The 17,887-nt window shown below is 36.4% G+C and overlaps 1 protein-coding gene and 1 pseudogene across 1 annotated transcript; both read right to left on the bottom strand.

Moving 5' to 3' along the window:
* Nucleotides 1–801: 801 nt before the first annotated feature.
* On the bottom strand, nt 802–1,362 carry LOC126719447 (uncharacterized). The gene has a single exon (XM_050421997.1). The coding sequence runs from the start codon at nt 1,360–1,362 to the stop codon at nt 802–804; it is 561 nt and encodes a 186-aa protein (XP_050277954.1).
* Nucleotides 1,363–8,755: 7,393 nt separating this feature from the next.
* LOC126717604 (uncharacterized) lies at nt 8,756–11,847 on the bottom strand (annotated as a pseudogene).
* Nucleotides 11,848–17,887: the final 6,040 nt, after the last annotated feature.

Below are 17,887 nucleotides of genomic sequence, written 5' to 3'. Positions count from 1 at the left end.
TTGCCTTTTTTTTTTTTTTTAGAAACAAACACACACATACACACACAAAGGAGAGGGAAATGGGTTCTAACACAAAAACATACCGTAACTCCACTCAAAAGCCATGATAACTTTTAAGGGAAGGTGAGACAAGTTATAAAAATGTTCACATAAAATAAAAATTATAAAGTTTCTCAAATGTTTAAACTTGGCTCGAGATCAAAAGAAGTCTATAAATGATGTTTAAGCTTGAGTTCATCAATAAGTCTAAAATTTGAGCTTAGTAGTAAGCTTTTGATACTGTGACTTATCAATAATGTTCTAGCAGAAGTACATTATCAAGCATGTCAATGATGTTCTAGCAAAAGTACGTTATCAAGCCCACATCAAATTTATTATCAAACCTCCCTAATTTGGACAAATAATATATGTGTTTAATTATCAAGCTCATATCAAGTTTTTATCAAGTCCATAAACAAGTCCAAACAAGCATATTCATGAACAATTTTTTATTTTTTTGCTTGAGCTTGACTCATTTATTAAACAAGCCCAAAACTAATGCTCAAGTCTAACTTGCTTATAAACAAACATAAACAAACTTTTTATCTAATTGTTTCTAAACGGCCTAATTCATTTTCGGTCCTATTCATAAATAGATAATTATAATTTTAAAAAAAAAAAAAAGACTTTTCTTTCAAAACTTGGCTATACTCTATGAAATAGGATGTGAATACCTTAACTAGGCTGAAAATATGAAGAGGCCGCCACATGATGACACCAGTTTTTTTTTTTTTTTTTTTAAATGGAATCAGATTTCATTCATTAACTAAGGCCAGGAGAGTCAAGGTACAAGGGTTCTAAAGCTGGCTGAGGACACTCTTCCAGCCAAACTAGTTCATCATCAAGTAGTCTAGCATGCTTAGCCAATGCATGAACCACTGTATTAGCTCTGCGTTTAACAGAACTAACTGCAAAACTTCGAAGACCTGCTGATATACATTGTATCTCTTCAAATATATGACCCAAGCGAGACCTGTTAGGCTTTAGAGAGATGAGAGACTTCACGACCGTCAAGTTGTCCCCTTCCAGTATCAACTCCGAGAAACCCGCTTCCACCGCGAACTCCAATGCTCTTCGGCATGCAAGCGCCTCCGCTTCCTCACCGTCCCGCACCGGCGGTCCTCTGGCAGCTAGAGAAGCCATAACTTCTCCCTTATCGTTACGCACAACCACCCCAACACCCGAAGCGTCCAAGTCCACAAAAACCGCTGCGTCAAAATTCACTTTGTAAATTAACCCCACTGGAGGCTCCCATTTCTGCACCCACCTGGTATTGTGATGAACAGCCAATCGCTCCTGTGCTCCTCTAAACTCCTCCACCATGTCTGTTGCACGCTTAACAAGTCGGGCTGGATCTTGGAGAATCCAACCATGCAAAACAGAGTTTCTTTGGTTCCATATAACCCAGCTCTGAACCAGAAACAGTTCGAACTCTTCCTTTGCTACTTTAGCCACATGATGACACCAGTTACATCAACTTAAGTACTTATTATGTTATAGGATATCACGATTTTGTCCAAAGACTAGTGGTTTATTTTTATATAATCATAAAACACTTACCTCACATAACACTCTTTTTTTGGTTAATAATTAATAAATTATTCATATCAACATAACCAGCTCCATGATTCACATGGAATTAAAAAAAAAAAATAGTAGCCAATTGCAACAATTGTTGTTCCCTTAAAAAGTTTACAAACTTGATTATTGTACCTCAACAAGAAGCAATTATTATTGTGGACAATGGAAATGGTTCAACGAAAGGGCACTCTAGTCTCCGTTTACACTTTACACGCGACGCCGTGCGCACTTGATCTTGACCTTTTTAGTTTGCCTTTTCTAAATATTGTTTTCTAAAACAACCCAAAAAAATCTTTTTTTTACTTAAAATCAGCAAGGAAAAAAGTAAAAGTAAAAGTAAAAATAAATACGTACCCTCTTGACTTAAAAATTAGTCTACCAAGTGTAGACCACAAAATATTTCAAGATTATTTTGATGGGTCTTACACTCTTGATGGGAATCAAGATCAACTGATTAAGAACTTGAATTAGAATTGTATTAAACTTAAGAATTAAAGCTGGAATTACAGAGAAACTAGAGAAACAAATTTCTGTCTAGGTTTGAAACTAAATTATATTCACATCAAAAACTGATTGTACTCTTATATAGCTAGCCTATTTATAATCTTTAACTATTAGGAAATAAAGTAGCTAATAATTACATAAGTCAAAGCTGTAATTAAAGAGGATACATGGCAGATATGAGAAGTCAAAATAAAGGGCTATTGGCAGTCCTAAGAGGTCAGAAAGGTTGGTTGGCTGGTTGTCAGTCCTAATGGTAGAGGAGGGGTACATAGCAAATATGAGAAGTCAAAATAAGGGGCTGCTAGCAGTCCTAAGAGGTCAGAAAGGTTGGCTGGTTGGTTGTCAGTCCTAAGGATAGAGGGTGGTTGCATCACTCTTATCCCCACATAAAATATGTAGCCTTCTTTTCTACACTACTTTCAAGTTTAAAATATATAATCAGCAATGCATCCACTCACTGTTATTTGATAAAAGAAAAAAATACGTACCTTCCTCAACTACATGATTACTTATTACAATAGCCTTAACCTTTCCTTAGAGAGGAATTTCGTGTCCACAATTTTTATCACAATTTTGACATGAAAGACTGTAAATAGTTGAGAAAAAATTGTAAGTTCATGTGAAAATTATAAACAATCACTTAACTCATCAATGGTTGTGGTGTAAGATTGTAGCCCAAGAGTAATTAGAGTACTGCTATGATCTTGCATAGGAAAGCTACACTGATCACTCCCTCTAACCACTTTTTTTTTTTACCCAAAAAAAAAAAAAAAAAAAGATAAAAGATAAACAACCACTCAGCCTACCACATCAAAGTTTTGGCACTAGTGGGACAAGTTTCAAATCACCCGGTTACAATTATAAAGATCCAATTGAAGAATGAAAATTATAGATATGTAAGGGGACAAGTTAGAAACAATATCATTGTAAAGAAACATGAATATGGTCCTTAATATACCAATGTTAATTCCAAATGGTATGGAGATAGTCTCATACTAATTATGTGACACAGGTGGGAATTATTCTATTTCTGTGTATTCCATTCCAAAGGATTGTCTAAACTGCGTCATTGAAATGATCATCTAAAGGAATGAATTTGTGAATGGAAAGTATCATTGAGAGTCACAAATAATTTTGCTAACAAGTGCATACAACTTATCCTGAAAATGAGAGATTTAACCTTGCTGACCAGGAAAGTTTAACTTATGGTGGTCAAATTAGCTCAAGGGTCAATAACAAGTTGAGAATTTGGCCTCTCAATGAAGCTGCAGTCATTCAGACTAAAAAATATAGAGATTTGAGTTTTTTTATAAATTAAAAAATAATCGTAGCAATAAAAAATGGCAACTTAGAACCTGAATGATTAGACAAGTCCTCACAAAAACCAAGATTGCTGCCTCATCAGATTGTCGTGGGGCATTACTTCTTACAAGCTGAAGAATTTAAAATACATATGCGCACATCAAGTCCAAACTCTGTGCATAGCCAAATAGCTGTATAGTGTTTTCTTCAACACTATTAAGATAATAAGAAAAAGACAAGCACAATATGAACTTTTAGAGCAAGAGCCTGAACAAGTTTATACCTCATCAGATTGAGACAGTATAATTAACTATAAACCTTTGGCCTTTCCACAGCTTCAAGTCTTAATTATATATAGCAAGGAAGCAGACCAAACCTAATACATCAATGTATAGCAATTAGTCTCACAGATTTGTATTGTGTTCTGTAACAATAATAATTTGAGAAAGGCTAACTAATCTGAATCTAAATTTACCATGACTACTACGCAGAATCAACTATTAAAAAAGAGATGCTCTGACTGCCAAAGATGTCCGCAATTGTACATTAAATAATGCTCTCATACTTGATGGAATCAATACAGGATGACATCAATATATTAGCAACATATATTTCTAACCTTTATCCTGTAAAGTCTTGCATCTCTTGGTTTTGTAGTTCTCACATATAACTCATATCATATATCAGATATCAGATATCAAGACTAAACTTGACCCTCGTATGGAAAATAAAGCCTTGGACTCAAGCAAGCTCAACCCCAGTCACCAAAAATTAAAATAAAATAACAATAACAGCAAGGCAAACCATACTATGCCATCCTATAGTCAGGCCTACTAATAAATTACCACCATCAAACTTGGTCTGTATCACTTGAACTCCCTGGGGGTCCTGGACTAAAGTGATACTTTAGAGATTCTGTTACCAGTGGAAAATGCATGTGACAAGCATAACATAACTAACCAATTAAATTAAGCCATACCAAGTTTATCTTTATACATTCAGTTGTACCATCATCTTCCCCTCTCATTATTTGAAAAATAGTACATTACTTTGAGAGAGGGACCTCAGATAGGGGGAGCCACCTCTATCATCATCTTTCATGTCATGCCACTACCACCAGGCCAAACAACACCACCTAGAGCAACCTCATGCTACAGCCAAAGAAATCAGATCTACCTCTAGAGTACTTCTGCAATTGAGAGGCCATTTAGTTTGTTGTACGCAGATTTGAATAGTGCATCCATCACAATCACTTCCACTTCCATTATCAACATCACATCATTGTAGCAAACCACCTCCCACTACAGTACACACCCATCATCTCAGTTATGTTGGTGATTTACAAAATGAGTCAAAATAATTTTGGGTTGGTTTGGTTTTTCAACTAAAAGATGGAAGAAAGGAAACTTGAGAAGTGCATTTTTGTTAAGCCCCACATTGAAAAGAATAAAGTATTTATCTTTATTAAGTACATTCTATGATGTATGTATGTTGGGGAGATAACACCTTGGGAAGACTCCAATTGAGTAGTTAATATCACATATAGAGACATTGCTTAACCCAAAAGCTTAAACTTATGAGTTTTGACCTAATTATACCATATTAACTACTCACTTATCATTATTCATGTGGCACTTTACCCACGCGTGTATACACTATACACCATCCATGAGAACCACGAGTCAACCACGCACATTCATCAATGGAAACCAACCCACAAACTACCGCCATTAGCAATACTCCTTTTTCCAAAATCACTTATGTGGGCTTTGTGGGCTTGCCCTGTCCTTGCTCCAACTGCGAAAGGGACCCTTAACACCTTCCCACACATCACCATGGGCTCTAGTACCACTTGTTAGGAAGATAACATCTTGGGAAAACTTCAATTGAATAGTCAATATAATATATAGGAACACCACTTAACCCAAAAGCTTAAGCTTATGAGTTTTGGTCCAATTATATTACCCAGTTGTTGTTGTTGTTATTATTCCATGTGCGATTTTGCTCGCACATGTATACCCAACAATGTATAGCATAATGGTAATACACTATGTTAATGGGGGAGCCGGAAAAGATGATGCCCCTGCATTGAGCCTTTTGCTCTTCCTTTCTTCCATGTCTCCTTCCTTCTAGTCTCTTCATGCCCTAATTTCAAATTTTAAACTTTTGGTGATGATTTAGGTAACAGAGGTGAGGTTGATTGGCAGTGTTATATTTATATGGCTTGCTTCTTGATGCCCTCACAAAGAAAGCATTAAGGGTGTTAAAACAATTGAACTTGAAACTAAAAGATGAAAAGTGGCAAGTCAGTATCACTCTCATTATGTTCTTAGCGTGGAAACTGAGAAAGATTTGTATGAATTTTCTAAAGGGCTAGAGTATGGCGTTAGCATACAATTTTCAAGGTGAAAATTTTGCAGCTCCAATTAGGTAATGAAGAAAGGAAGAACAGAATCTGTTGGTAAATTACTAGATCAACCCTACATTATGAGATTCCAAGTAAAAATAGTTGGTTTTGGATGATTGAATGATATGTTGTCAATAAGAAATTAAGAAAACTGGAAATACCCATGCAATTCACAGGTTAATTAATATTAAAGTGTAAGATAGAATAAATGTACATAACTACAATAAAAACAAAAATTCTATTAAATTCCTCATGTTGATTAAGTCATGAGGAAAAACATAAGTGACAGTATAATGTAATATTGCATCACATGGGGTAACCTCAATTTCTCATGAACTGAAAGATCTGTTTTCATTGTATGAAATTAGAATTTTTTTTTTCTTTTTTTTTCTTTTTTTAAGTGTTGTGGTTAACATGATTGGTTAATGTTATGTCATGTGCTTGTCAAATGTGACTTTTAATCTACCCCGCATAGAATCTGTGATGTTTCATTTTAATGTAAACCCAATCCAAATTTGAGGGGAGTATCAAAGACCAACTCCAAAAAGGTAAAGTTTACTTTGCCCAAATAAATAAATAAATAAAATTACATGGCAACGCAGGTTCTAAGTTCTAACATATTTATGTTAGACTCTAAAAGGAAATACAGTTACATGAAGTTTAGCTTTTTGTTCAAAACAAGCAGAATGCTTAAATTTCACCATCTCTAAGGCCCAGTCACAATTTTCTTACTTTGGTAGTTCATAAGAAAATTATAGCCACACAAACCACAGATGAACCCATTCCAACCCCACCCCATTTCTATTCCACCTAAGCCACAACCCAATTAGTTATTGCTTATTGTTTGAATGGCCTCTATTATAAACATACCTGACAGATCCTATCTAGGAGTACCTATAGCTTAATGGAACAAAATGATCACTTTATAGTGTACTGCAAAGATTTTTTTTTCAGACGTTTTATTATTTTTCAAGGCTTTAGCACTAATTACAGCAATGATTTCTGTATTAAGGACACTGTCAGACCCAAATACAATTCTAGAGGAACCATCTATGACTTAATATTACCTTAATAGTGTATTGCAGAGATTAATCACTATTAAATTTCTTCTTCTTCTTCTTTTCAATTTATTCTTTTTGAGTCTCCAGCCTCATTAGACTGAAGATACAACTATAAAATATTTAAAAAATAAAAAATAAAACATAAAATATTTAAAAAATAAAAAATAAAACATAAAATATTTTAAAAATAAAAAATACAAAATAAAACATAAAAAAATGGCATACTCATTGTACAAAGCTCCCACTTTTGCGGGGTCTAGGAAAGGTCATGGTAAGCAGCCAATTTATTAGAGAGGCTGATTCCTAGACCAAAGAAACAACTATACAAACAATAAATTGATTTTACAGAGTAACTGTCAATTCCAATACATATATCAATTCCCTAACCATCTGTATTCCTGAAGGTTTGATACAATCAAATATACAAATCAAATTGAGCTCACAAAGAGCTCTTATTGTTAACTTAAAATTACATAAACATACCTTGACAGGACCAAATGATTGTTAAAGTTGTGATTTTTGTAGCTGTATAGAAGAATCATGCAACCGTAGCATTTTAGAATAATGTGTTTCTTTTTTTCTTTTTAAATTTTTTGGATGACATGGGAGAACTTCAATCAGATTAGTTGCACGTCGCAGAGCATATTATACAACAATCCTCACTATTAATCAAACCTCTACGGGCAACTGACCCCACCTGCCAGAACCAATTACCGGGTAATCCGAGGGCTTTTCACCCTTGACTGGCTAAGCAGTTTATCCTCATGCCTAGGAGGCTAGAATAAAATGTTTCTCCATTGTGAAAACACACACAAGGAAAAAAAAAAAAAAAAAAAAAAAAAAAAAAAAAAAAAAAAAAAAAATTCTACAAGTCAGTCAAGTATGGTTTTCATAGGAAATTGGAACTAGATGACACAAGTATGGTACTATAATTTAATAATTTTTACTGCATTAAATCATTGCCACAACACAACATTAATTTTAGTTTTTTCACATCATCCTTTTTATTGAATCTCTTTTTTTTTTATAGATAATAAGAGTTTTATTGATGAAAAAGAACAATGTGTTTACGATTGTAAACACACTGCCCTTGAAACAGATACAGTCAAATCATAAGGAAAGACTAATAGAGTTACGGAAATCAGACAAGGCACTACAATGCGTAAGCCCCCAAATACGAGATCACTCAAACAAAGTCCTAACAAGCAAGGTCTTCAACTTATCTATAGAACTCTCAACGTCCTCAAAAGTTCGGGTATTGCGTTCCTTCCATACTAACCACATAAGGCAAGCTGGTACCAAATTCCAAACCTTTGAAGAGTAAGTTCCCAACCAATTCCTCCAAGCAAAAAGAAGAGAAACAATAGTGTCCGGCATCACCCACTGAACCCCAAACATACTAAGGACCTCACTCCACAAAGCAGATGCAAACTTACAATGGATCAAAAGGTGATCCACAGTCTCCTCATCACACCTACATAAACAACACCAGTTGACAAGGGGCAAGGTCTTCTTAACTAGATTATCAATAGTAAGAATCCCACCCCTAGCAGCAGTCCATAAAAAGAAAGAGACCCTTTTAGGTACCTTTACACACCAAATGCTCTGCCAAGGGAAAGAAACAGAAGGGGCTTTCAATAAAGCAATATAAAAGGATCGCACATCAAAAACACCATTACGATTCAATTGCCAGATCAAAATGTCCTCCCCCTCCCCACTAGGAATCCTGGCAGAAACATGCCCATAGAAAGAATAAAACCTCCTCAACTCCCCTTCATTAAAATTACGACGGAAACGGAAGAATTCTACAAGTCAGTCAAGTATGGTTTTCCTAGGAAATTGGAACTAGATGACACAAGTATGGTACTATAATTCAATAATTTTTACTGCATTAAATCATTGCCACAGCACAACATTAATTTTATTTTTTTCACATCATCCTTTTTATTGAGTCTCATTAACTAACATGGTACAGGTGAAAGAATTTACAGGCAAAGCCAAGAAACTCACTATTCCTTTGAGTCCAGTTGTCTTCCAAGTAAGACAAGTCCCACAGTACTAAAAGCAGACAGAACTGTCGATGAATAGCAGATTGCAAGTAGAGCTCCCCTCAGAGACTGCATCCAAAAGTTTTACATGTAATGCTGTAATGAGTTATAAGAGGAAAAAAGGTCAGATAACATTCAAAATACATTTTTTGCAATCACCTTAGCCAATAGCAAAGCATTATCATTTGCATACTGCAATGAACTCTCAGAATGCTTTGAACACCCTGACCCAGTTGCCATGAAAGAATCCTACATTTTAAATTTTCAAGATAATTAAAAGAAATGCTTTTCTGTTAGGCCTCTTTGTTAAAAATGACAGTAGATAAGAAACTTAGTTAAAAACAGGATAGTTACCCAAAAGCAAAGCCAATTGCAGCACCAATGTAGGCTTTATCTGACGTAAATTCAACCTGAAGTTCCCCAAACTGTGGTTGACATGAACATTGCTTGTTTAATATTCCACATCAAGTGCATCTGTTTGCAGAATATTCAACAAGTGCAGAGTAATCATCTACCTTAAACATCCTGGTTTCCTTCTTTGATCATTCTTCAGCTGCTGTAGATACTGAACTTGCAGAAAGAAGCCTTCCAGTTGTAATCATTACTTTTGCAATCTATAATGGTTGAACAGTATCCAACAATACTGCTACTTTAGAGATACATAACAGCAAGTTATATACATTTACGAGAGAGAGAGAGAGAGAGAGAGAGAGAGAGAGAGAGAGAGAGAGAGAGAGAGAGAGAGAGAGAGGGAGAGGGAGAGAGAGAGATCGTTCCTTAAAATTTAAAATCATAACTAGTACATTGGGTGAAGTGAGGAGAAAAGGGATCTATGACTTGCAAAGTTAATATATATCAGGATTTGATTGACTTTGCACAAACTGAAAGCACTAGTGAAACATAGAGACAGTCTTGGAGAAGAAGTAGCCTAAAAGGATCAGAGCATGTCTAACTTCCAGCATTTTCAATTGCATAAAAGCCAGTTAGCATCTGTTAACATGTCTACATAGTTGCAGAATTCAGATTGAAGTTTTAGACCAAGGATCTGGAGATGCAAGGACAAAATTTTACATGATAACTATAATAGCAATAACAAAAACTACTGTCATGTGACATAAGATACCTTCTGTAGTTCACCTTGACCATACTGCCCCATGGACTGGAACCTCCTTCCAGCAGAAACCAAACGCTTGCCAAGTGCTAAACCAGCTAAAAGATGGAAATAAGCTTTGGAAATAAACTCTTAAGGATGTATCTCTAGGCATTGGTTTTACATATAATCTTGCCTGATTTGGCATTGTCTGTCAAAGACTCCTCCAACCCAGGGAGCTTGCTTGCCAAACTATGGGAAGTTGATGTGTCAGCAAGTTCCCACGCTCGAGAGAGATTTAACAATGTATCTCCTAGAACTTGACCACACTGAAATGAAATGCAAAGGTAATTTCTACAGTAATTTCTAAAAAATGACTTAAATTTAATTGCTATGTCTATAATAGGTGGTGTAGTTATAATGATCAGGAATAACATGCCCTGCATAATGTAGTGAAAGATATCCAAACCATAGTTCAAGATGCAGACACATGATTACTGAGTGCTCTTTATCATAAAATTAAAGAGAGAGAGAGAGAGAGAATATGAGCTTTTATGTTAGTTGAATATCAACAAGATTTTTTTCTTTTTTTTATAAGTAACAAGATTTAGGCTCTACAGAAATGGAAAATCCATGATTAAAGGTTCAAGTTCAATGGACTAACAAAAACATTGAAAATAAGATTCTCTCATATTCATGTGTTCAATGACTCCAACTACAGAAATGGAAAATCCATGATTGAAAGTTGAAGTTCAATGGACTAACAAAAATATCGAAAATCAGATTCTCTCATATTCATGTGTTCAATATGACTCCTATTAGCTAAAATTCATGCGTGCACAGTAAGGATCATGGAGCGTGATAGTAGGACCCATCTACACACAATGAGAAACCAAGACCAATTCATACTCGTAGGATCACAATAGCCACTCATTTAACATTGTATTACACAAATTCCACCAACATGAGTCATGTTTTGCAAAATGAACATAAGTATGATATTGAGATCACAAATTTGATATACAGTGACTGCCTATAGCCTACTCAGTACTCATTACTCAAGACTGGTTCAGTTATAAACAGTTTTTGAAGCAATAAAAATAACTAACCTCATCAATTACCGGCCCATTCAAAAGGTCAAAAGCCGCATCATTTAGCTTAATTCACCACACCAAAAAAAACAAACATTAACCAAAACACTCACCAACCCCAAAAAAAAAAAAAAAAAAAAAAACCCACAATATCAAATCACACAAATAATAATAACACAGAATTGAATAAAACCAAAGTTACAAACTTTGCTTACATCTATACGAAGATCACTTGGAAGCTGAGAAAAATAGTCCTGCGGAAGATCAAAGCTATCCTACACAAAGCCAACAAAGAAAAAACAATAACAATTGAATAAAATTAAATTAATAACAAAATATATGGCGCCAAATTTGAAAAAAAAAAAAAAAACGATTGTGAAAACAGAAATGTGGGGTATTTGAAATTATGGGTGTGGAAAGTGTTGCTTACTGCAAGTTGTTGAAGGAGGGACTGAGCATTATTGTTGGGTTGAAGTGAGTTTGGAGAGTCTGAAGATTCAGTGAGAGCAAATGGGACAGTGAGGGGTTTAGAGAAAAGGGGTTTGTTGGAGGGTTTGAGAGAGGTCAGGGAAGGGATATGGAAGGGTTTTTGGGGAAAGAGAGGAGCAGTGATGGAAGGGAAATTGGGGAGAGGTTGGACTTGGATGAGAAGATGAAGAGAAGAAGCCATTTTTTTGAGGTTTTGTGTCACTTCCCAGCCACTGATATTTGCTATTTTTTGGTTGTTGGTTCTTTTTATTGGTTTTTCTTTTAAGTAGATAAATAATTATGATTATAATTTTTTTTTTTTTGAAAAAAAAATCACCATAAAGACTACATATTGTTGGATATAATTCAACAAGAATAAGCAAAATAGAACAATATATAGATCTAATTAAAAGCAATAACCAAAAAAGATGTGATACGCAAAAATAATAAATAAATATTGTACATATAAGAAAAAATCTGCAAAATAATAAAAACTAACAAACCAAATTCATAAGGATGAATGATACAGATCAAGTCTTTTATTTAACACAATCTCTTTGAAGTAGATTTCACTCCTCACACAATCTATGATATTTTGAAACTCACGGACATTTGCTTCCCATGATAAAATGATTTACAACACAGAAAAGAAGCGCACAAGATCCATGCTCTGCAAAATAATTTATGTCTTTTCTCTCTCTTTGACTCAAATGCTAATGCACAAAATATTCTCTCAGGAAGAGTTTTTCAAAACTTATTTTTCATGAATGAGAGATTATAAATATACACGTTACTAAATAGATACACTATTTCAGAAATAATGGTTTTATACAAACTTATTGACTCAAAAAATAAAATAAAATAAATATTATTATTATTTGGACAAGAAGGCCCAATCCACACATGCCTAAAACCCAATTCAATGTCCAACCCATAAGTATATAAACTCATATTCTTTATCATTACCACATCAATATCAAGTTCAAGTGAACACATTAAGAGTCAATTTCTTATTAACTCCATAATATTTTTCTAACACATATTTCACCAAATAGGATCCAAATCCATCAATTTGTAAAAGATATATAATTTTTATAGGTATTTTAATTATATTTAATACACATGTAATTTTTTTATAATTAATGTTTCATGTATAATAGTTATATGTGTTTTTTTTTTTTTTTTTTTTTTAAAAAAAAAAAATATATATATATATATATATAATATTATTTGGTAAGGCTTATTAGTATGAGCTTCACTCTAGAGTGAGCCTCTCTTTGCCCTTCTGTGGGACTTCTCTCATTTTTCCACCCTTTGGGGTAGTTTTTACCATTTCCTTTGTGAATCTCAAGATTGTCTCTCGTTTGTTGGTTGACAGTTGGACCACCTTCAAATCCCATAGGGGGGTGGCATCAATCTAGATCTGGCACGGACTGGTCTAGATCCAAGCTCTTATGCACCTAATTGGATTTCAATGTTGGAGCTCTAACACTTAGGAGAGTTCTTCCTCTTGGATGCCTTGGGAGTGAGCTTTTTCTTCTAGATCTATTGTTTCCCCATATAGTTCTAGCGGCCTTTAAGTTGATTTTTGAGGGACATGGGCTGTCTGTTTTATAAATTTGTATTTATGCCTCTCCTTAGTTTTTTTTTTTTTTTTTTGAGAAAGAAGACTTCAAACTTTATTAATAAAATCAGCCATGGTCGGCGAGAAATACAGAATTCAGATGTGGAGGAACATTTTCAATCCACACTGTAAAACCTCTAACATGTCTAGCATGTTTAGCTAGGTTGTGCGCTACACAATTACCCACACGGCGAACATGGGAGAAAGAAACACTGCTGCTTGCCACCAACATGGATTTTGCTGAGCTGAGTACGTGACCATAGTTAGATAGGGACATCTCATCTGAGTTCAAGGTAGTGATTACGTTAACTGAATCGCCTTCTAAGATGAAAGAAGTGAAACCAAGGTCTTGCACAAACGAAATCGCCCTTGCTGCAGCCATGGCTTCAGCTATCTTTGGGGAAAAAGGTATGCTAGTTTGCTCGGACAGAGAGGCTATTGCCTGCCCGTTGCTGTCATGAACAATCACTCTGATGCCTGCTTTCCGTATATCTTTGAATATGGCCCGTCAAAATTTACCTTGAACTTCCTACCGGGGGAGAAGACCAGCTAATCTGAGTTGGTGCATTGTGCCGGCTCTGTTTTGGGATAGCAGAAACAGAGTCGTGGAACGAGGCTAAAGCTTGTGAGGCTGCTGGTATTACTTGCGATAGCGGATATTCTTTGGATGAGGTTCTTACCTGGTTTCATCGGTGCCAAATGGTCCACATAACCAATGCCATAAGCTCTACATTTTTCTGTTCTTCATAAGCAAACGTTATCACTTCTTGGACCGATGAGAAAGTTTTTGATTGCCTGAAGGAGAATGAAGGAATGGAATCCCATATCTGTGAGAGCTGGTTACATCCCCATAATGCATGATAAATGTCTTCCGCCTCCACTTTGCATAAATCACAGGTATCTTCATTCAATATATGTCGTTGTTGCAGGTTGAACTTGACAAGAAGGGCATTTTGGCAAACCCTCCACAGGAAGTTGCGGACTTTGGGTGGAACAGATAAACTCCATACCATCTTCCACAAACCCTGATCATTAGTGGTAGAGCTTGATAGTTGGCTTTCACTGTACTCTGTAGTTAGGAACTTGGACCCGGACTTCACTGTGTAGCAACCTGAGGGAGTGAAAGGCCAAACCACCACATCCTCCACCTTATTCAAACACAGAGGAATGCTTGCAATAAGCTCTGCTTCGTGGGGTATGAAGAGTCCATGCAAAAGGTTTTGATCCCATTTATTAGTGGTTGGATCAATGAGATCTGATACCTTCATGCCTTCAAAACCTTGTACCACAGGTGAGCTGATCCGAGGCTTTGTTGTTGAGGGCAGCCATGCATCCTTCCATACACTTATGGTCTCTCCACATCCAACCCTCCACCTGACCCCCTTCAATAGTAGGTCCCTTCCTTTTAGAATACTCCTTCATGCGTAAGACCCGGTGTTTGTATATGGTGCTTCTAGTATAGAACAGTTGGGAAAGAACCTCACCTTAAAAACTCTATAGAATAAAGAGTTTTTTTGGTGTAGTAATCTCCATGCATGCTTTGCCAGAAGAGCATCATTAAAGTTAGCTAGGTCCTTGAAGCCCATACTCCCCTCTGATTTGGGTTTACAAAGAGTGTCTCACTTCACCCAATGTACTTTCCTTCTATCTCCTTTCTACCCCCACCAAAACTTTCTAGTAAGGCTCTCGATGTCACACAAAGTTCCAAAGGGAGTTTAAAGCAACTCATAATGTAGGTTGGTATTGCCTGAACCACTACCTTGATAAGAATTTCCTTGCCTGCTTGAGACAACAGTTTCTCCTTCCAACCCTGAAGTTTTTTCCACACCCTTTCTTTTATGTAATTAAAACTGGCTTTCTTATGTCTCCCTATCAGTGATGGTAGCCCCAAATACTTCTCATATTGCACAATCTCAAGTACAGCCAGTGCCAATTTGATTTGGTCCTTGATTTCCTCAGAAGTGAACTTGCTAAAGAAGATGGTGGTTTTGTTTCTGTTGATTTGTTGACTCAAGCATTTGCCATATATCTCCAGGATGTTCATAATTTGCTGACACTCCTGAATTGTAGCCCTACAAAATAGTAGACTATCATCTGCAAAAAGGAGATGGGTTAGTCTGGGGCTATTTCTACAAAGAGAATAACCCTTGATGTCACCTTGTGCAGTCGCCTTTGTAATGAGACCATGTAAGCCCTCAGTGCACAACAGAAATAAGAATGGTGAAAGTGGATTCCCTTGGCGTATTCCTCTAGAAGGCTTGATCAACCCTCTAGGTTCTCCATTTACCAGAATGGAATAGGAGATCGTTTTGACACACAACATCATCAGCTTAATCCATTTTTCAGTGAAACCCAACCTTCTCATCACAGATTCAAGGTAGGGCCACTCCACCCTATCATAGGCTTTGCTCATGTCTAATTTGATAGCCATGTAATTCTCCTTTCCACCATGCCTCTGCATACTATGAAGAGACTCAAAAGCAACCAATATATTATCAGATATAAGCCTACTTTTAGTAAAAGCACTCTGATTTTCAGTGATAATATTTGGTAAAATTTTTTTGAGTCTATTTGCTAAGACTTTAGAGAAAATCTTATAAAGCACGTTACAGAGACTTATGGGTCTAAAATCTGAAGCATGCTCAGGGGATTTATTTTTTGGAATAAGGAAAATAAAAGTGTGATTAAGATGTTCAGGAAGAACTGTAGAATTCAAAAAATGCAAAACAGATTGTGAGACATCATTACCAAGGACACTCCAAAAGTGTTGGTAGAATAATGGTGGCATACCATCGGGTCCAGGGGTTTTTAGTGGGGCCATTTCATTAATAGCCTTTTGCACCTCCCAAGCTGTGAAGTCTACTGAAAGTTAGTGATTCATGTCAGCACTAATCACTTTTTGGATTGAGTTGGTAGCATCCTCCCACTGTGTGCCTCCTACTGAAGTGAACAATCCTTGGAAATAGGACACAAATATTTCGGCCACTTCCTCTTTACCTGTACACCAATGTCCTGCTTCATCCCGTATCCTTTGAATTGTATTTTTTCTTTTTCTTTGAGTAGCCCTACAGTGAAAGAACTTAGAGTTTTGGTCACCTTGTGAGGCCCACAGCACTTTGGACCTTTGAAACCACATTCTTTGCTCCTTGTCCACCAGGCTTGCAATCTCCCTTTTTAACTCTAGTAGCCGAAAGTTTTGACTGGTCCTCATGGCTTCCTTTTCTTCATTAATCAATTCTTTTCTTTTCTTCTTCAGCAATGTTTGGACATTACCAAAGTGGTCCCTATTCCATCTCATCAATTCCTTTCCACATTTTTCTATCTTGTGCACCGTTTTAGAGGTTGGATCATCTACGCCTCTAGCATCCCAGACTGCCTCAACAATTTCAGCACATCCCCGATCAGCCAGCCACATCTCTTCAAATCTGAAGAGTTTTGGTGCATTGTGGAAGTCAAGTCCCATGGTATTGATCCATAATGGGCAGTGATTAGATGAGTCTACATGTAGATGTTGGACTTTTGTACCTGCAAATCTCAACAACCATTCGTTAGTTGCTAAAGCTCGATCAAGTCGTTCCCATAAAGAGTGACCTGAAGAGAAGTGCTTCTACCATGTAAACTGATGGCCTGAGAAACCAAGATCAATAAATCCACATTCATCTACCACATCTCGAAATAATTGCATTTGTGCTTGGCTTCTATTACTACCTCCCAATTTTTCTGAAACTCCAAGAATTTCATTAAAGTCTCCAGCACACAACCAAGGGAGATTAAACTTTCTCTGGAGTTGTCGGAGCTTATTCCATGATTCAAATCTTTTGTGGGAAATTGGTTCTCCGTAGAAGCCTGTGAAACGTCATTCATCCTCCCCCCCCCCCCTTTATTAATGATGGAGTCAATATGGTTCTTGGAAAAAGTATCTACATGTACATCAATAGAATTCTTCCAATATAGAGCCAAACCACCCCCTCGATTATTTCTCTCCACAAAGAATAAATTATCAAATTCTATCTTGCGCTTAATCTCTTGTAGCCTAGCTTCATCCGCCCATGTTTCGGCTAAGAACACGACGGAGGGATCTTTAGCTCGAATCATCACTTCAAGCTCCTTCACTGTCCGTAGGTTCCCAAGCCCATGGCAGTTCCATACAATGATACTCATGGTGCTTGGCGGGGCTGTTGAGCAACCTCCGCCATTGAAATGTCTTGTTCGTCCACTCTAGAAACCTGATATTTTTTGCAAGGTAACTCGAGGTGGATTTCATCACCTTCCTCTCTTCCTCGTTTTGCTGGTACTGGAGATTGTATGTCTGAATCTGTCTTAGGGATATTACGTGCTAATTTCTTCCATTTCCTGAGTTCAATTGTGTCGGGTATAATAGGTACAAGCTGACTGCCCACGTGTGCCAAGTTCTGGTGTTCCCCACTTTCCACCCTATTCATAACAACTCCTAAATTGTCTCCATTAGGGGCCGCATAAATTGAGGTGCCAGCTATCATATCTGGTGTGCTAAAATCATGGGAGTCAAACTTTTTAAGAGCCGTATCAATCTCTTCAATTTGGGATTCAAAATCTCTCGGGTGGGGTGATGGGTGTGTAACAGGAAAGTCATTAATTACTTGAGGATTTTGAGGGGAAATCTCACGTGGAATCTGCTGAGGAATGTCCCTAT

The sequence above is a fragment of the Quercus robur genome, chromosome 3 (genome assembly GCF_932294415.1).
Source record: "Quercus robur chromosome 3, dhQueRobu3.1, whole genome shotgun sequence".
Classification (NCBI taxonomy): domain Eukaryota; kingdom Viridiplantae; phylum Streptophyta; class Magnoliopsida; order Fagales; family Fagaceae; genus Quercus; species Quercus robur.
This window is presented reverse-complemented; position numbering and strand designations above follow the sequence as displayed.